The following is a 20,843-nucleotide window of genomic DNA, read 5'->3' as shown; positions in this document are numbered from 1 at the left end:
GCTAGACCTTAATATGCCTGGAATGTATATATTCAGATCGGAACAACTTATGTGGCCCTGAGGGGGAATCTGTTTGTATTTTCACAAACTGTGATTACTTCCTGATTTGTTTTAATGACTGCCATGTAATTTTCATGCTGGTCTGTCAGGACTGAAAGACTTAATTTCTCAATTTTCACAGAAAATTTCCTAATATAGTTTTAAGAGCTGTGTTTAAGTTTTTGTTCTTGATGCCGTGATAAAAGTATCCTTCTCTGTGCTCCCTTTTGCGCTTCTCTGTGTTGTAAACAGTAGAAAATATTCACACACAGAGTATTAGTGGTTTGGATTTTAAAACTAATGAGTGGCTGGACTAGTAACGACACTTGCAGACAACTACAGCACTGTGAACCTAGCTGTATACAGAAACATACAGAAGAAATTAAAAACAAAAAAAAGTTGAAGTACAGAAGAGGTGTTGCTTACAAGAGGCTACAGAGAAGGACAAAAAGTCTAAGCTCCATTTATATTTGATGGCTATCCTGTCTTCATTTTGTATCTTTCTTTGTGTGTGTGTTTGTGATGTGGCCTGTTCTGTTTTGTTGCTCATACTACCAATGTACTGCAGCAAACGAGTTATGCACTTTTTTCTATGTAACAGCATGCTGGTGTGCTGTGGTAACATCCCCCTGTGCTGCCAATTGGTAGTATTTCTGCTCATGCTTAACAGTGCATTAAGTGGTAGGCATGATTGATAAAATAAAAAAACAGAAATGATTCCGTGAAAAGAACCTGCTTTCTGAAGTCAAAATAAAAGAAAGGATTTCTTTTTTTGGCATGAAGAAATTAGATCTCTTGTATTTTGAAAAGTTGATGCAAGTGTGTGAATTTATGATAAATTTGTGAACATTTGAGTGCTGTATTTTTTCCCTGGGTCAAGTGTAGTGCAGTGTCCCCAGGGCAGGTGTACAGTCATTGAGCATATACACTGCCGGCTTCAGAAAAGCATTTTGTCCATTTTTCACAATCTTGATCTAATGGGGATTGTTATGAAACAGGGGGAGAGGATACTACAACGAGCTTCTCTTCTGTAATCCTCAGCCCATTTTCAGGAATTTTATCTAATTGGTATGAATCGTGCTTGTTGTCTGGCTAGTGTTATATGTCCTGCAGTCTGTGAGTAATTGAACTAAGAACCATACTGCAGAAACGTAAGTGACTGTCTGGTCAGATGAGGTTTCCTGATCACTTATTATCAGGGCTTGATTTTAATCGTCATCCCAGGGGAAGGAGCTGGTCAGTTAGCCGCTAAGCCATTCCGCTTCACCGTCTGACGGAAAACCTGTCAAACGATCTGTGTTCTCTGGTGCTGCAAAGCAACATCTGGGTGGAAGGAAAGGCAGGGCAAGCAATTGTAATAGTGTATTGCTTGAGCCAATAGAAATCACTGAGGAACATGTGTGTAAACCTTTTTGAATATTGAAGAGTGAGGTAGGAGCGGCAGAGAGCCAAAGTAATTATTTTTGTGAGGGCTGTTATTTTCTGGACATAAATAATGGGTAGAAAGATGGAAGACAAACCCAAAACCTTTTGTGTCCTTAACACACATGTTGAAAGAATATTTCTTGCTATGCTTGAATTTTTTTTTCATCCAAGCTTTCAAATATTTGGCATTTAAAACCTACTGATTAGAGAAGTAACTGGAAATGACCACATTCAGATTTGTAAAGGCACAGAGATAGAAGTAGTCTCTTTGTAACAATTAGAGTGTAACTTGTAATTGGGTATTCAAGCTGTGGGTTGCAGTGTAACATGGGTATGTTGTGCTCTAAGACTTGGAAAAGAACGTTTGGTGTTTTTTGTCTGAGCATGCACGAGCATGCATTGTATAAGCTAGCTCTCCTTAAGGGTCTTTAAATCTAGAGTTAAATGGTGTATGTCTTACCTTCATAAAGGCCTTCATTTCAGCATTTGAGTTCAAAACTAGAGACCATTTCGTTCTTTCTCTGTGACACTCAGTGCAGTGCCCCTCCACCCTCCCTCCCTCACATTTAATTTTATAGTTCTTTCAGACATAAACATGAAAAAAAAGCAATTTTGACTTAGTTTCTGAGTGTTGCTGCAAAGAAAAGTAACAAACATCTGTTTTTACCTTAACTGCATCCATATGTTCAACCTCCCCATCACCCTCCTTCCCCAAAAATTTACAGCCGTAGTTGGTGGGTACTGCATACTGTTGAATTAACTTCTTTCACAGTTAGATTAGAGGCTATGTTCAGAGATTGAAACAATCTCCGTTAAGCAGTGACCAAAAACTGCATTATAGCTATGGCAAGTTTTCCTTTTTTTACTCCTTCTCTATTAACTTGCTTCCTTCTCCTGCTCCCCTTCTCACTCCCCAAGAAAAGAAGAGATAACTCAGGAGATTAATTAAGAGAACATTATTGTAGTAATCAGGTATTTGTGAAATTTGCTTTTTACTTTTATACTTAGAAATTCATTAATATTTGAAATACCACATTAATCATGTTAGTATGTGGTTAGATATGCATTCTGTGTGGATTATAGTAAAGAGTTAGTTAGCTTGTTTCTTTTTATTACTTCTTGTTCTAGCATCTGGAACAATTATGGCCTTACCAAAGCTTTGCTTTTGTAGAGGATTAACAGGAAGAAAGCTATTTTACTGAGATATTTGAGAAGCAGTGAAACAAAATGTTGAATGATAATATCTTTTACTTTGTGGTATGCAGCATAGCTTCAGAGATAATGGTTTGTAGAAGTAAGGATACTTTTCAGACAAAGGTTATTACTTTTCAGTGATACACTGCCTTTAATAGTTTTGAAAATTTTCAAAATATTTTTGCCTACAATAATTTAATATTTCTATGATACAATATTGAACAATGTGAGAGTGCATACTCTTTCACTGCCACTAGAAGAGTCTGGCCATCTCTTACTAATACTCAGTAATGCTATTAATAAGTCTTTCAAGGAAATGAAATTAGAATCTGGGCTATAATTTGTTAGAAAGTGAGTTGATGGCCTCTTGACCGATTGTCATTTTACTGTATATTTGCGGGTATGTAGTAGTTTTTTTCCTCTGTCTCAAAGGAGATATGAATTATCCCTCTGTGGAAAGAATTTTCTGCTTGTAGCTGATTTCCTTTGACAGGTTGAACAAAAGTCTGAGTGACATCTGGTGGCTAAAAAGCCCCAAATTTCTCTTGTTAAGTAAGCTGAGATAATGGAGAGTGATTCCAGGATGTTTCTGATAATGGAGGGATATCATCTTGCAATCTTCTGTATGTAATCCTTCTCACTGAGATGTCATCAGAAAGATGTTGACGTCTGGATTGTCTTCAAATATCATCTGGGGCAAGGAACATCATTTCCTTGAGGTTGTATGGAGGTGCTGGTATGTTATGTCTTGGACATAATGAACAAGTAACAAAGAAGTATTGAAGCTAAAGAATCTTCACATTTTTATTAGGAATGAAAAGGAATGCAAAAGGCTTGTTTGGCTGAAGTCTTGCTGCTATGTCTAGACATAATTGCCCAAGTGTTGTTGCCTTGATATTTGCTCAAGTTTTTCAGATTTCACTTGGTTTCTCTGAAGATATACAGTAAAGGGAGCATACAGATACCAGTATGTGTGTCTGTGTACAGTTTTGATGTTTTATCAAACATTGTTACCTGTGGTAGGATGTGATCTGAACAAATATTTTTAGTTGGCTGAAAGAGTAAGATTATATCAGTGAGTTTCTGTATTCCTAGAAATGTAGGTTCTCTTATTTTTTGGGAGCACCATATGGAACCCAGTGAGTCTAGAAGACTTGTTTGCGCCTGAACTGTAAATAATAAACTCAAGTTAGATGATAAACATAGCTATAAAAACAGACTGTTACAGATTGAAAACTGAGAATTTTGGGGCCTCTGAGGGAGGTTTTGGCAAAAACATTGTCCTGCTCGTTAGCAGTTCTGCTGACAGAACACAAGTTGTGTGAAAATAGGCAATAGCTGTTAATTGGTTGGCTGAGTAGCACATATTATACTTCTTTTTAAGATTGTAGAGTTGAGGCCGGATGGGAGATTTCTAGCTGTGCTGCTATTGCTGCTATTTTGTAGTCTGAGAGTATGATAATGATGAGCATCATGTATGTGAATAAGAAGTGGAACCATAACTTTGTCTCTAACGGTTTTTATTTTATTGGATGATGGTGAGTTCCTTGATGTTTGGACTGTGGAAAATGGCATACTTTAACATCTGATTTTTGTTTTATATCAATAATTGCTCATATTATGATGAATGTATTTGAATTGCTCTTTACTAATATATTCCAGTGCTTATTTTATCCTTTTTTTTTTTAGCGTTGGCACTACATAAGAGAGTGTAGTTGGTAGAGAGATCAGTGGGAATTAAAGGACACAGCAAATTTCAAGGGTAGCACAAAATCCTGACTCCTTTTAAATGCTTGTTTGGGAATGGAGGTATCTAAACTGATCATATGTCCATATAAAAGGAAGTTAACAAATCTGAAGCTTATTATTTCCCCATTTTATCCATTCTATTTTCTGCTTCATCTAAGATAAATGCATGCAAGTGATGCTTCCAAAAGTATTTTATTCAATTTGGGTAATATCTAGGAAATAAGTAGTAGATTCCATAGACTCTGTCAGTTTCCCCTAAAGGTTTTACTGTGCAATTAATAGATTGTATCTAGGACTGACGGCATTTTGCATCTCCTGTGTTCTTCTAATGCCATCCCTCATTGCAAAACAGAATTCTCACTTTCTAGTAAAAACATCCATTCAATATGCAAGTAAATGTAGGCAAATATTTTTAATCTGAATGTTTTAATACTAACAGATTTTTACAGAGATGGCAGAGCTGCTGACCAGTAAGATGTAGTTTTGTTAATGTCTCAAGTCTTAATGGATCTCAGGTTCTATGCTCTTAAGATTCCCTTGATATCTTGAGTCACAAAACCCAATATTTCAATTTTAATGTAGCATTTTTTTGTCTCTAGGAAAGGAACTCTGATGGGGCTTATTGAGTTTTAGAATTCACAGATCCGATTTTGTTATTCTCCAAAAAGTACTCATTGAATCTCAGCACTTGTATGTCAGATTATACGTCCAGTTTTTGATAAACTTACTTATTCACCATTTCTTTGAAGATTAAGATGCTTCCCAGAGCTGGCAGGCATGTCCATACAGTAATTCCAAGGCTTGAATTCTGGTGAATTCAGATATTTCAAAACCCTGCCAAATACAGCAGTCAGCTGTTTTGGATGGCAAATTTCCTATCTCAGAATATGATTATTTTGGTGATCTGAGGGCCTCAGGTGCATTCTACTTTTGATGTTACTATTTCTGTAATGAGAGACTGCTGTGTGTCCTAGTAGTAGTCCTTGTTAAAATAGTTGTCTGTAAGTTGTCTGTAAGACTAAGGTGAGCACAAGTGTTGAACCGTGAAAATGGACTGCAGAAGGAAAGAACAGGCACATTGCTATGAGTGCTAAAGATCTGCTGGTGGTTTTGTGTTCTAGCATTTAAGTGCCCCGTTTTAAACATTTAACTGAAGGCTTTGATTTTCAGAACTTCAGAACTTTGAAAATAGTACTTGCTAGAGCCTCACCTTAAGTACTCAGCACTCTTAGACTCTTCTGTGGATGTAGGACTCAAGGCACCATGCAGGAGAGAAAGTGTCAGTCCGAAATTGAGCTGTTAGCCCACAGCTAACATATTCAGAAATAATTCTTTAAGAAACAAAAAGGCATGGGATGGTACTTTCATTAGTACCCAATGAAGGAAGTGATAAAGCAAGATGCTGAAGATAGACCCTCTTTTTTTTTTTTTTTTTTTTAATGAATCCTGTGTTCTATCTTCACGTTTTAATTTAGTTGCATTTAACAGTCTTGCTGTTGGGTTTTATACATCCTAATTTTTTTTTGCTCTATTTGAATAAAAATTAAAATTAGCAAAAAGCTTGGTGTGACTTTCATTGTAGTTCATGCTGTGAAACTAGACAATGGAGTTTAAGTAAAAAAGAAGAACACTTGTACGTAAAGGAACTTTAAAAAAAAATTAACTTTTGTGTCTGAGTTATGATACAAACAGGATAAGCCAGTGTTAGAAAGGAAAAATGGAGCCAATAAAGAGGGTTTCTGATTATAATAGCTGGTTTCTGTTTAATATCATTGAGCAGGATGAGGTTTTGCAGAGTTTCTCATGGAAATAGCATCCACAGTACTAAAATGATTACCTCATTCTTAGTACCAGTGCCAAGCACTTAGCCCCACAATGAACACACGGGGTTGATTTTCGACATGAAACAAGCCAGAAGTGTGGAATGACATTTTCAGGTGACAGTTACGGTTCTATTGCTTGTAATTAGCACCTCTTAACATGCAAACCTGCCTGTGCCTTTTCCAGGCTGTTGAAGCTCAAATACGAAGTTTTGGACAGACCCCTTCCCAACTGCTCATAGAACCACATCCTCCAAGAAGTTCTGCCATGCAGGTGGTAAGTACCGTGTTAACTCTTTGTGACTTGCCATTTTGTTCACTTCTTGTGCTATTTTAAAGTTACAGTACCTGCTACTTAGCTTTTCTTGTATCTGATTATGGAACTGTGTTATTAAAAAGAGCAGATGAGTTACGAGTTTGTAGGACTGTTAGTGTATGCAATGTCTAACTATTATTTATTGCTGGAAGGATTGTATTGATTTCTAGTATAGTTCCTTTTTGTCAGTGTAATCTAAGAACACTTCATCAGTTTATTTTGTTAATACCATACCTGTACAGGTGAGAGCCAGTCATCATGGAGACAATTTAGTTAATCTTTGGCAGATTCCCCAAGAAGCATGGATTTAGGAGGTGGAACTTCCTTGTCTTTTCCCCCAGGCATAGGTTTTCCCCTAAAACCAGGATTACTAGGAATTCATGAGCTGAAACTTACATAGCAAAGAATGTGACTAAATGTGTTTTGCAGTAAAGCTAGGGTGATAAAATCCAGGCAGTGAGCATTAACATGCTTTCCCTTTTACCTCTTCTTGTGTTTAATATAATTTTATTATACAAACTATTATTTTATTACTGATTACTTTCCATACCATGTTGTGTGCAGTCCTTAGGACTAAAATAGCATTTATGTTGTCACAGATCCAGAACTAAGTATGTTAAGTGATACTGTGACAAGTGGAGCAAATGGTCTGCTAATTCACAAGTTTTTCAAACGTTTACATTCCCATGTTGCTAAGATGGATATATTATCCTGAAATATTTTTTAAAAAGCATTTTTTAATGTATGTTCTGTAAAATATGGTCTATATATCCTACATTGGTAGACTAAGTTTATTTGATTAAAAACATATCAGCAGTGCAAGTGGTTTTCAAAAAATCACACAATAACTGGAAATCTGTCCAAAGTAGCTTACAAACCTTGCAATAGAGTCTAAGAAGCGTAAGCTTTCTTATCCAATTCATCTACTAGTTTTTCTCAAATAGAAATTTGATATGATGTGCATAAGGCATGCTCAGCTTGTTGTCCCCAACACCGTTTCTGCAGCATGTGAATATGCAAAAGGCATAAGCATTTGACAGCTGTGTAGTAGGCAGGCTTCTGCCCTGGGATCCTATGTACTGGATGGACAAAGCTGACTGCGTGGATCTACTAGCCTGTTGCACCTCCTACATGGCCTCCCAGGGCAGGTGAGAGCTAGAGGGCCACTACAGTGACTTGAGGTGTCTGCAGTCAATGGGCTGTCCTTCAGAAGAGCCTGTTAAAAGGGATGCCTCAGGATTTGGTTACACACCATATATGTGCCCCTCTGTCATGGTGCTGTGCATTAGGCGTTTGCCCTAATCTACGGAAACTTATTTCATGAAAAGGAGGAAGATAAAAAGTTGGTTGTTGAGGTTTTAGGAAGATTTGTTGTTATATAAATAAATCTGGTGCCAGGAAGCAGTTTCTATTGTTTTATCATAATATTTTTCATTCTGCTGAATTAATGAAGATTTAATATGTAATGGAAAAATTAAATTCTGTGAAGTAAACTGTTTATAACTCCGGTGGGTTTTTCAGGCTGAGATGCTCACAGAAACAACACCTCAGTTCTCGACTTGTTTTGATCAGTTTTGTGCTTATTAATACGCGATTTTTTAAAAGAGCTATATTAGGCATTTAAAAAGTAGTATTCCTGGAGCTGAAATACAGAAAGGATATTTTCCCTGTCACAGTTCTAGATTATTTCTGGCTATGTTCTTTCCTGAGTTTTCTGTTTTCATGTGTGTGTGCATGTATGCATGAGTGCAACTGAATTGAAAGCTACCACGTGCTGCGTTAAGTGCACAAGCCATAATATACACCAGGTGTAGTAATTAGCACTCACACGAAGGCTGCCTATTTGTCTGGGTTTGCTGCTGTTGCTGTATCCCCTTGTGTTTTCAACCATCAGATAGCTGGATTTAATTGAGGCCACATCAGATGAGGCATTACTGACACCTTTAATTGAATGAGCATCCAGGGAGGATTAACTCATAATATTGATTGGCTTTTAGCCACTTGCTCAGAAGGGTGTCTGGGTAGCTTATTAGTTGCTTTTATTTACACCTTTATGCAAAGACTGTAAATAGGAATGCAGAGAGCAATATGTTTTTCTAAGTACTCTTAATAACTTTTTAAAAAGGAGTGATAATAAAAATGCAAATGTATTTAATTTTTTTATTAGTTTTGTATAAATATACATTAGATGTATATAGTCACATATACATATATGTAATGAAAGATTGCAGGTGGAAAATAGCGAAGGACACTTCGTTAATGTTCTAACACAGTTACTAGAAAAATACAAGTACTGAAGCAATATGGCTACTGGTGACTAGGATGGTTGCATTTCTGTATCTCGGTGGAATTTTCAAATGAAACCTAAAAATATTCTGTTGAAAATGAATCTGGATTCATTCCCTTCCTTTAGTATTTCTAGAGACAATGCAAAGTGGTGTCTGTAATCATGTCCGCTTTATTTTTTTTACAACTGCATTTAATTATGTTTGTCCTTTGAAACACATTTGCACTGAAGTCTTCTGCTTTGCATTCATAAATCTTATGATTGTACACCAGAAATATATACAGAACATATATATCTAGGCTATGTGTATCTGTTTATTTTAATGTACTTTTACGTTCTCATCTGGCTTGTAGAAAATTGTAGTTTGCCAATTTAATGCAACTTGAGATAATCTCTGGAAGCAGGAATTTTTTTTGCTCACTTATTTCTTTTTCTTTTCTTTTTTTTTTTTTTGGTTTCCTCCTGCTTTCCTTGACCTGCTATCTCTGTAGACATGAAGGAGAATTTCTTTGGCAGAGATAGGTGATTAGAAACTTTCAGTTTAATCTTCAGGGATCTGCATCAAATTTTATATATAGACACACTTGTTCAGCAAAGCTCAGCATAGTTGCATAAAGGATTTCCATCTAAAATGGTTGTTTCCACAAGCCTCTCTGCTATTTTTTCTTTTTCTTTTCATTGCAACTGCTATTGGATCTTCTGAGTTTTAATGTAATCTTCCTTTTCTTGTCCTGTCTTCTCTTCTCCACCCCATGTTTTCCCATGTATCTGGGTTCTTGTTGTGTGCACTCAACAGTATCTCCTCCTGCAGAGCCCGTTGATGTTCACAGACCAAGCTCAACAGGATGTAATCATGGTTCTAAAGTTCCCATCCAATTCCCCTGTCACTCATGTAGCAGCCAACACCCAGCCTGGTCTGACCAATCCTGCTGTGATCACAGTTACTGCCAATAGGCTATTTGCTGTAAATAAGTGGCATAATCTTCCTGGTAAGTAAACTAAAGTAAGTAGCATAAGAAATCACTGCATGTCAAGCTGTACATTTATTATATGCAGAGCTGTTTGAAATTTTTAGTGTGAAATATAAGTCCGATTCATTGATACAATATGCTCTTCACATGTGGATTAAGTTCTTCCTGAAGAAGCCATCTGAACTCTTGTGTAGTGAGATGTGTATTACACAAAAAGTATGGAATAACCAACTGTTTTGAAAAAAAAAAAGAAGTCTCTTTCCATGCCAACAAGCAAGAAGACAAAAACAGTATATCCCTCATTGATCGTAATAAACGGTCACACTATTCCTCTTGAGTTTCTTTTTCAATCAGATGATGGAAAGTTGCACAATATCATGTCAAAGAGAAGTTCGAAGCATGCAGAACTTGGCTAAAGTGTTTTTTGCTACCTTTTTCTTGTTTATTATGAACATAATAGCCTAATGTTAAAGTCACACAATAAAATTAAAAGATAAAAAATATGTGGGAAGTCATTAACTCAAACATCCGAAAGTTATTAGGTACTTATCTATTTGTCAGTATGAGAGGAAAACGTTATATCAATTTGCATAGGAACCAGTTTAATTAATTATCTTTTCAAAAATATGTTGAACCATTCTGTTTTCAGTTGTAATTTTCACTAATCCCAAAAGGACTCATCTTCCTTTCCTCCCCCTAGTATGTCAGTCTCAGGCCCAAACCATGAAACGTAGTTTTGTTTTGGTGCTTTGCAAGTAAGTCTGGTTAAAGGCTTTTCAAAAAAAGAAAAAAAGACCTTCTACTCAAATATCTTAAATAGAAGATATGCGTACCAAATTAATGCTCTCATCACTGACATTCCTGCAGTCCTTGGTTACATTTTTAGAATAGCCAGATGATTCCCACCCTTTCTTCTAATTCTTACAAATTGCCGCTCGACTTAGTTAAAATAGAAACATCAATGCCTTATTTCAATCAAGCAAAAAGTGCTTAAAAATAAAGGTGGGAAGGAAAGGAGGCTTGTCTGGATAATGGCTTATGAGCAAAAAATATTTACAAAGCTCTTTACATTTGTTTGAAAGGAGGATGACAACATGCTCTTATACCTTGAATGTGTGACCTTGGGCATATAACACTCAGGCTTTTAAAAAGTAGTCTGAGGATGTGCAACAGTCATGTGAAGAGAAGAGGTTCTAAAGTGGTAGGTTGATGCTGATTTCCTCACAAGTCTGTTGGCTGGTGATCTGTGAGCAAACAAACAATTGATGAGAGTAGCAGCTGCTTGTTGGTTGTAGTAGTCAACTGTTGTGAGTTGAACAAAACCTTTTTAGATTTTGATTTTTCCTTTCTCTTCATTGAAAGGGAGAGCAGTAGTCTTTAGCATCACTATTTTTTTAATGTAGAAGCATTTTTCATCTGTCCTTCCTTTACCATTTAGTGCTTGAGAATACTGACAGTTCAAGACAAAAACTCAGATTCTAACCAAGCAAAAACCCCCAATCCAACCAAAAAACGCTGCACCCCTCCCCACTCCACCACCATACTGATCAAGCCTACAAGCTGTCAATAGTATACCATGTTTAAGAGATCTAGATAAGGACACCTGAAATAAGCCTTCACTATTGTTGCCTTCAAATTTTATACCAAAATGGAGTTTACTAGGTTTAGAGGACTGGTGACATTGCTATTCCTTATCTCCTACTGTGGGCATAGTATTGTCTTTACTAATGAGGCATCGTGATAAGAAAGTTAAGTTGCCAGGTGACCACTGATATGTAATTAATAATCTCATTCCTGCTTTTGTATGAGTTTAGTGGTTTTGCTGATACCTAATGACACTGGTACCTAACAGATCACCTCTATTTTATCATGTGGATTTCCTATTTTGTTCTGCGTTAGTGTTTCATTACAATAGTGCTTTGACTTCCCAATTACTTAGGAAGCCGTTCAATCAACACTGATTTTTATATTAAGCTATGGAGGGGTAGTTGGAAAACTCGTAGATGTAAGTATTCAGCCATTATGTTTTCTTCCATTTCCAAGAATGTCTTGGGCTGTTTGGTGGGGGTTGCCTGTTTGATTTTAGTGAAGCTGTGGAAAAAAAGGCTTGGAAAGAAAAAAAAAAAAAATCGGAAGGAAAATTTAGGAGGCAAACATCTCAGCAGTATGCCAGGTGCTCAGATGAAATGTAGGTCTGCAGAATTACCTATTAACTTCTATGCAAACTTGCAAATAAATAGTTTTTGATGATAGATGATTCTTCAAATACTGCATGACAATGAGATTTCCCTGGCTGCATCATAAACTCACTTAAAAAAAATGTCCTTTGTGCTTCACTTGTTCAAAGCAGTGGCAGTGCTTTAAAAAGTAAAGGGGAAAATAGTATCTGCTACAGTCAGCAGATGGTTGTCACATTTTGTTTTCAGTGCTCTTTACCACTTAATTTTGTTTTGTTGCGACAGGAGAGGTTGCCAGTAAAGCATCTGCTAGAGCTTATGGCTCAGGACCGGAGCTGCTGCTGATGGCATACATTCAGAATAGCACTAATCTAAAATAAATGTTTAATAAGCAGCCTGTGAAAGCACCTGGATTATTTATTTATTTGTTTACTTATTTATTTTTTAATTTGGGTGGTGCGGAAAAATCTTGGTTAAATAAAAAAAAAGTAGACTTTGATTTATAAAATGTTTGTGGCATCCCATTTAAAAAAAATGCAGAGTTTTAAAATCTTCTTTCCTGAATTGCAGCTCATCAAGGTGCTGTACAAGACCAGCCTTACCAGCTGCCAGTGGAAATCGATCCTCTCATAGGTCTGTCACTTCCTTCTCTCTTTGCGATTCATTAAGCTCTGTATGGTGGCCCTGAAGTGTAGATTACGGTTGTTTTTCACTTGCTGGTTGCTGGGAATGGAATTTTCCTGATAAACCATTTGCATGCAAATTGGAATGCAATGAGCTGTGGCTATGCTGGTATTTCATCAACTCCCCCTCGTTGGTTTGCCTAATTTGAACAGGCCTAGGACGCGTGTCAGTGAAAATTAATATGGATGCTGTAATAATGTGTGATTGAGAATGTGCATGAAGTACTGTCAGGATAATATTGGATCTTTTCATCACTCAGACTTGTTGATGAGCAGGAGAGAGGCACGTTATGATGAATTGGTGCACTGGTAATGTGATGGAGCTCCTTTGCTGAGGAAATTTTCATAATAACAGTGGGGTTCTTAACTGCACCGTGTTGTGAAAAATAAAACCACGGTGCCAGAGCTTTATCATTAAAGGAGATCAATCCTTTCTTCATAGACCTGCTGTTCAGGCTGAGGGTATTAATGTGTAATTGCAGAGCAGTTTTAAAGTTGAAATATATGGCCCACTCAGTTTTAGCATTGAGATACCGGTGTTCATTTTGCAAGGATATTGCATCTTTTGATCACCATCACTAGTTAAATTTGCGTATGTTTTGCTTTTATTAGAAAGGGGTGGATGAATGTCTCACTTTTATTTAATGACTCAATGTAATAGATTCAATTCATGATTTTTTATTTATAGAAGTTTATTATTTTACATAGGGCTGATTTTTTCTATTAACATGGATAGGGTTTGGTCAGTTATTTCATAAAGACCCATACTTCGGGGAGTGTATACTTGGAGTATAACTTTGGAGCCTGTAGCATGGCTAATTGAACGTTAAATGTGATCAGAAAAGGAAAAGCCCAAGCAACTTAGCATCAAAATGCAAACAATCTGTCTGACAGTTCACGGGAGCAAAAATAAAGGATTTTTCTTTTTTTCCTTTAATTCTGTTAGAGTGCAAACTGAGCTCTTTTTTTAAACTGGCAATTCCAGAATGGACGTTTAAGAAAAAAAGAAGTGATGCAAGCAATTATAAAAGCATTGAACAAACAGCAAAAATGAACTTATCTGGATAGGGGTGGAATGACAGCTCTGTCAACCTGTGAGAATTAATTTCTAAATTGAATATGCACATCAATGGGATCTGCATGGAATCGGTGCGTAGATATAGACTGTTGCCATGCAGCCATTTTGCTAGACAAATTCTGTAATCACTAAGTCCGGAATAATAAGGGTATAATTAAATCATTTTGTAGAGACTATAAAATTCTTTTCCCAAAATTTTGTAAGCAATTCTCTCTGAAAAGAAATTATTAGTTGTAATTTATAACAAGTAAAATGTGCTATAACTCTCCTTTCCTGAAATAAATTTAATTTCAAAAATAATATGTTTGGAGCAGGAAATATATTTTTTACTTTAAAACCTGCTATCAAATAGATCTTAAATAAATATCACAGTAAAAGAAAAATAAACAACAAATCACATTGGGCCGGTCTGATGATTTTTCTACACTTTCTAATAAAAGCAAAACATATGCAAATTTAACTAGTATCTGTACTGTTTTATTATTAGTTTCCTTTTTTTTTTAATGTTCATTTTTAAATTTTGTTCTATACTAGGAGAAGTTTTACTAAAGGAATCTTAGTGCATTTTTATATGTTATTTATATGTTATTCATTTTTTCAATCTTTCATTTATATTTGTCAGGTGCATTTTACTTAAAGAAAGGATTTCTTCTGTTTTGGAATATGTACTACAAGGAATTGTCATTGTTCCCAAAAGTGTAATGAGTATTTTATAGCAAAAATAGAAAGAAAATATTCCTGTCACAAAAACAAGTAACAGCAGTAAGAAATAGTTTAGTTGTTCTAAAATGTTCTAAAATGTGCCTTTGTTCTCTCTATGCAGATGCTGAAATTTCTTGATTTTTGTGTCTTTCTGTTCAGCCAGCAATACAGGTATGCACAGAAGGCAGATCACTGACCTTTTAGACCAAAGCATTCAGGTACATTCCCAGTGTTTTGTCATCACCTCTGACAATCGTTATATCTTGGTTTGTGGCTTCTGGGACAAGAGTTTCCGAGTTTATTCTACCGATTCAGGTAATGTATTTTTAAAATATGGGAGTAGCCTATAAGATTTTCTTTTCGTCATCAAGCTACTTGTTCAAGTAAACAAGGAACGGAAAGAGTGAGAGGGGAGTGGGAGGAGAGAATAGAGTATGTATTTATTCCTCTATTGATAAATATTTCTCAAATCTTTTCTTACCTACCTTTACCGTGTTTTGTATACCATCATTTTCTTGGATTGATGGCAAACATGATAAGGAGCTCTTGGTTAGCCCTAGCATTATACTTCAAATTCCAAATGATTATATGAAAGTCATACCTGCTCTTACACTAGTTTGACAAGTAAAAGGTTCTAACGAGGTTTTCAGAAGCTTGATGTATGAGAACAATTAATTTCTTAGAGCACGTCCTTATATTTAAGCCTGTTGGGCTTACAGCACCATAGAACTTTTTAAAGGATACACAAGCAAGCATAGTAGAGTAAATACAAACCTTTCTACCTCAAGAATGGAAATTAAGTCTTGAAATCTGGTAAAGAAATGCTTATGAAAGCCTTTGAAAGCTATGGTATACTAGAAAAATTGATTTGGAGCCTCTGAATTCTTTTGTTTAACATAAACTGATCAAAAGAATGGCAGCAGTTAAATTAGTCTGTCAGCTGGCATGTATCCAAACAGTTGAATTCATGCATGTGTCATGCTAAGTAGAAAAGAATCTTTCATTGTACGAGCCAAAGGAATTTAAATGCCAAGGAGTCCCCAGAAAAAAATAGGTATGATTTTCTCCCTTTCATTATCTTATAATAGAAATAGTGACCTCACTGCAAGGTATTTCTTTGGGATTAATGACCCGATGTAGTTAATGTATGTGTGCACCATAGAGCTTTCCAGTGGGTTATTAATCCATAGGGAATATCAGACGTGTTTAACATAGTTTTTTAAATACATAAGTTAACAGTGTTTTTCACATTTGGAAACCAGATATTTTGCAAAAGAGGATGTCTTCACTGAAATTCTCATTGCACATTTTAACAGGACAACGTATCTGTCATTTTTGCAGTTTTAAATCCTTAAGTTCAAGTGAGAAGTTCCATTTTTTTGTGTGTGTTGACTGACTATAATTCATTATACAGACATCTTATTAGACTCAGTTTAATTTTCTCATTGATGAAAATAAATTTACATAAAACCTCTGAATTTAAAGATCTTGAGAGAATTAATTAGCAATAATAGTCAGTGTATATATTCTTTGATTTACATGAATAGATAGCTATTTTCTTCTAATGCTGGAGGATATATTTTATTTTATATCTGTGAAAGAAACCTGTGTTATTTTGTTAGTTTTCACCTATATCAATATTAACTATAAATAGAGACTGAAATGTGGGCACTGTAACAGGCTTCCCAGCAAAGTGGTCCCGGCCCCAAGCTGCCGGGAGTTCATGGATGATTTTGATGGAATTGACTGAGCCTTAGTAGTGTCTGACAACATCTCAAACATAGGGTTTGAATTTTTGGATGTTCCTGTGTGGAGCCTGGACATGGCCTCAGTGATCCCTGTGGGTTCCTTCCAACTCAGGATATTCCACGATTCTGACTATTTTGTTATGACTTCTGTGTATAAGACAGATACATCGGGTGTTTTGATACTAGCGTAATTATGATTACAAGCAAAATAAAATTGTCAAAGAAGTATCAGGAAACTTGTATCCTTTGTGTCTCCAGTTTGTATAGCAACTCTAGCTGTGGTTTAAGTATCATAAATTCAGTTGTAGTTTATTTTGCTTGGAATTAAAATGAGAATATAGAGTAAAATGCTTACTCTGAAATCAGCACAACAGCAAAGGAAAAAGTAGCAAGTTATCACAAGTGTTGAATTCATTTATGTTTTAGCTCTTAGACAAAAAGAGGTCCTCTTAATAGATTTTGGAGCTTTTGTTTTTAACAGGAAATATCTTTAGCATAAACCGCAGGTTCTCAGCACGGCGCTAGCACAGTAAAATCTTCGTTCAGCAGCAGGAATGGTTTCTAGACAGCTTTTGAGATTCAGTAGTGCAGAGACTTGCGTCTTATTTTTCTTTTAATTATTTGTAGCATAGCTGTCAAATAAAACACTAGAAAATTTTGTTTTCTCAAAAAGGGTTATCTGAGTACATATGGTTATGTTTGATATTACTGTATGGAGAGGAAAACTTGTTTTAAAGGAGAGAAACAAGAAAGTTGTGGAACTCATATGAGATTAATGATTTCTTTTTTACTAATATGAAAAAATAAACATAAGTGTATTTCTTACTTCGATGATTTTGATGGAATTGACTGAGCCTTAGTCCTGATAACAAAGTAAACCTAACAAGGGCAATTGCATGAACAACTGTCAAACAAATAGACTTGAAAAATGTTTGTTTTCTAAAATTGAACCTATAGAGTATAATTGGAAGAGAAATCTATAACTCAGTGATGTTTATAACATAAACTTGTGTTGTAGAAGCATAAATCTCCTCAAGTATTTGAAAACCTAAGGGTGTATAACTGAAAAATATGTTATATAGCAAAATTACTTTCAAATCTAAGCCAGGTAATTGCTAACTTGAATTTTCAAGGAGAAGCATACACTCTGTGAGATTTTCTTGTCTCTTGCCAAAAAGAGGTTATGCCTGTGTCTCACTGCTCTGAAGTTCAGTAAGTTGTTGACTGGTCAGCATCTTAGACAGTTGTGTTACTGTGGCCCAAATTAAAGCCTTCGTGTACAGACGTATAGACCTACTTGATCATTGAGAGATAAGGGTAGATGTGTACATCAGGTATAATTTCCAGGATGTTGTCCCTTCCAGTCCAAAAATGATCTTGGGGTAGCGCTTCATTTCACAATTTCTTTTGGAGAATTAACTCATAATTTTTGCCAGCATTTCATTTTAAATCTGATGCGTGAGTTTCATTTAAGCTACATCACCTTATTCTTACATTTTGTCCAGGTACACAAAGTAATTCTCCGTTTCTGAAGATACTTATAACTTTATCTTGATTTTGCTGTTTTTTTCCACCTTAATGCAATTAACTTTTAGATCTTTTGTTACAAATCAGGCTATTAGAGTATTTGTGTCCTTTCCTCAGAACCACTTGCTTAAGTCTTTTGTTATTATTTGTGTTATTTAGTGTAATGTAGTTTATTAGTTATATCAATACAATGACCTTACAGTGTGTTGGAAGAACTGTGACTGCTTCCCACTACTCACATTATATGACTGACAAACTGTTGTTAACTCATGCACTAAAATATGTTATTAACATGTGCCTAACTTGTGTCCCAACACTAATTTGTGCTGCTGCTTGTCATATTACTAGTTTTTTTCTTTTAAAACATTTTACATTACATTTTATTTCATGTGTTTTTTCCAAAGCCACCACCTTATTAGTTCTTCTGTTCTTCCAAATTCTTTATTAAGTTCAAAGTACAAATGAATACATGGTCATTTGGACTGAGGAATCCCAGGTTACGTATTAATGGTATCTCACTCCCTCATGTTTTGGTTGCAGAATTTGTCCTAGCCCATGTTACTTCAAGCCAAGTAGGCTCAGAAGAAGCGTGCGTGTGTGTATCATTTGTCCTTTCTCTGCAAGATCTGCAATTGCTAAGCTTCAGCGAATCCATTGAGAGGGATTTCAGCACTTACACTCTCATTTCATGGAATCACAAACACTGCTCACAGATCCAGAAACCAGCAGGACCTCTAATATGTTTGCTCTGGAGAAGCCAGCTCCGGCAAGTGATTTCCACTGCCTTCAGCCATATTGCTGAAGAAGGAGCTTTCCCCACCTGTTCATTTTCCCTCTTTTGATATGTTCATTCTCCAACTCACAAATCCACTCCACACAAGTATCCAAATTTACATTTTTTTCTTGAAAACATTGTTTGGGTTAGTTAACTTCAAATGTAATAGTGATGTTAATGTTATATACACTGCTGAATCACACATTTTAACTGTCTAGGCTTTTCTTAATTTTGTATCAGTCGAAGTTCCAAGAATTTATTCTGTGTGATAGATGAAAGTATTTTGTGTTTGGGGTGTTCTTTTTTTTTTTTTTTTGGCCAGGTTTATATTCAGAGATTCTTTTAACATTCCAGGAATTCTTAAAAACAAAAGATGTAGTTTGAAATAATTGGCAAGTGTATGTTAATGAAGAAACTATGACACAAGTGTAATTTTTTTTAACTGACTTTAATCTTTTTTTCCCTTCAAAAGTAATGCCAAAAGCTGGACCTGCTGTAATTTGTAGGCAGCTCTCATACTATTTATTCTGGATCCTGTATGTTCTGAATCTTCTTTGAAATCTGTTTACCACGTCATCATCAGATTTCCATGTTACTTTCTGTTTTTTTTTCCATGAAATTTTCTTTAAATTTGCCTTAAAAGCAAACTGTGTCATGTTTACATCCTGTAGAGTGAATGTAAATATATTGATTGCTTAAAAAAAAACAAACAAACAAAAAAAACACCCTACCAAGGCATAGTCAGCCTTTGAATAAGGTATGATATTTATGGATTTTAAACATTTTTTTTTTCCAAATTTGTAGACTAGTGCACTTCTTAAATATTTCCGTCAAGACATGAAAAAGAGTAATATTCTCTACTATAGTTTTTCTTTCAACCTATTTTTATTAAGAAAGTGTTTCTAAAATACTTAAGAATGTATTTAATTAGTGACTGGCAAAGAATTAAAGTGGACTTTTAAAACAGTTGATTTTATTTGTTTCAGGTAAAATGATGCAAGTAATATTTGGACACTGGGATGTTGTTACCTGTCTTGCTCGTTCTGAATCATATATTGGAGGAAATTGCTACATTCTGTCAGGGTCTCGTGATGCAACATTGCTGCTCTGGTACTGGAATGGCAAAACCAATATTGTTGGTGATAATCCAAGAGGTAAGAAAAACCCATTTCACAGTGATGATGTCTATATTTTAGTTGATTGAATGTGTGACAAAATTTTTGGAAACTGTAATGTCGAAATATACCATTTCCTATTTGTATTCATGCTCCATTCTAGTTTAAATTATTGAGCACAAACAGTGTCTGTTTTCCGCTCAAGGAGAACGCATTTTTAAATTACTGGTACTAAACTTTACAAATATGTACTTTTACTTGTCACTAATTAAACTGGGGAGGAGTGGCTCTGAGAGTGGGAGAATGGAAATATTTTCTTATATTTCTTGTTGAATCTGAGATCTTTTTCTCTCAAACTCAGGATTCCATGAAAGACTGGTGTTTGAGTTGTTTAAAACAAAAAAGACTAGACATCACTATAATGCAGACAGCGTTGTATGCAACTGTAATCTTACATGTACACGTTCTCACTATTAGCCATCAATAGAGTTATGCAGACACTGCATTTTAATTTAGACCAGGGCACTGGCATGATATGTTAAATGGGCTGAGTAGGATGTTTATCTAAAAGGAGGCAAAAATGTTTTTTATTTAAACTTTGGTAGGGTGCTAGGTGCTTAATCTTTGCTCTCTTGTATTTACCTGCTCTCTGCAAAAGATAAAATGGACACCTAGAAAGGATTGTTATATCTGGCATATACTGCAGTTACAACTGACTTAGAATTTCATATATAGTATGAGTATTCAACAGCTTCCAAGATAATCAGTTTGGTAAAGTGTTAGAAAGAAGAAGAAGAAAAAAAAAAAGGTGGCTCAACTGCAATTGTATCCTGTGAACCATTTTGAAGTAACACAAACTAGTAAACAAAACTGTTTAGTATCAGAACCAATATCTGAATCTCATTTGAAAATTCCTTGATGTTGATTGGTTATTTGAAGGCTATTCAAACATTGCAGGATTTTCAGGTAGAGAACGTAAGCAGTCTTATCAGCATTTTCCTTCCAACAGCCTGAATCAATGGATGGGACCTTTTGGACAGGTCCAACATAATATTATGAGCATTGTAAAATAAATATGGTTTTGGTTGAGGAACAAATTCACTACAAATATTTTACATGTATTTTGCAATTTATCAATTTAAAGAAAATGCAAACTTGCATTTAATAGTGCTTTATACTGCACTATCTCTGCAGAGCTTGTAAACCTGGAAACTCCTAAGTCTGTGAAAGGAATTTA

At 35.4% G+C, this 20,843-nt stretch overlaps 1 protein-coding gene across 6 annotated transcripts in view; it reads left to right on the top strand.

The window, feature by feature from the left end:
- LRBA (LPS responsive beige-like anchor protein) overlaps nucleotides 1–20,843 on the top strand; it is a 367,496-nt gene that overhangs the window by 320,581 nt on the left and 26,072 nt on the right. For 4 of the 6 annotated variants that reach the window (XM_085222195.1, XM_085222194.1, XM_085222192.1 and 1 more), the window contains exons 49-53: nucleotides 6,415–6,504; nucleotides 9,627–9,819; nucleotides 12,549–12,611; nucleotides 14,601–14,756; nucleotides 19,478–19,645. In XM_085222195.1, coding sequence (XP_085078321.1) covers nucleotides 6,415–6,504; nucleotides 9,627–9,819; nucleotides 12,549–12,611; nucleotides 14,601–14,756; nucleotides 19,478–19,645 — 670 coding nt within the window. The remainder of the gene's footprint in view (nucleotides 1–6,414; nucleotides 6,505–9,626; nucleotides 9,820–12,548; nucleotides 12,612–14,600; nucleotides 14,757–19,477; nucleotides 19,646–20,843) is intronic. The other 2 variants (XM_085222196.1, XM_085222197.1) reach the window with 2 other exon arrangements.

Source organism: Meleagris gallopavo, chromosome 4 (genome assembly GCF_905368555.1).
Source record: "Meleagris gallopavo chromosome 4, MGAL_WU_HG_1.1, whole genome shotgun sequence".
Taxonomy (NCBI): domain Eukaryota; kingdom Metazoa; phylum Chordata; class Aves; order Galliformes; family Phasianidae; genus Meleagris; species Meleagris gallopavo.
The sequence above is the reverse complement of the archived record's forward strand: the minus strand, read 5'-3'. Positions and strand labels throughout refer to the sequence as shown.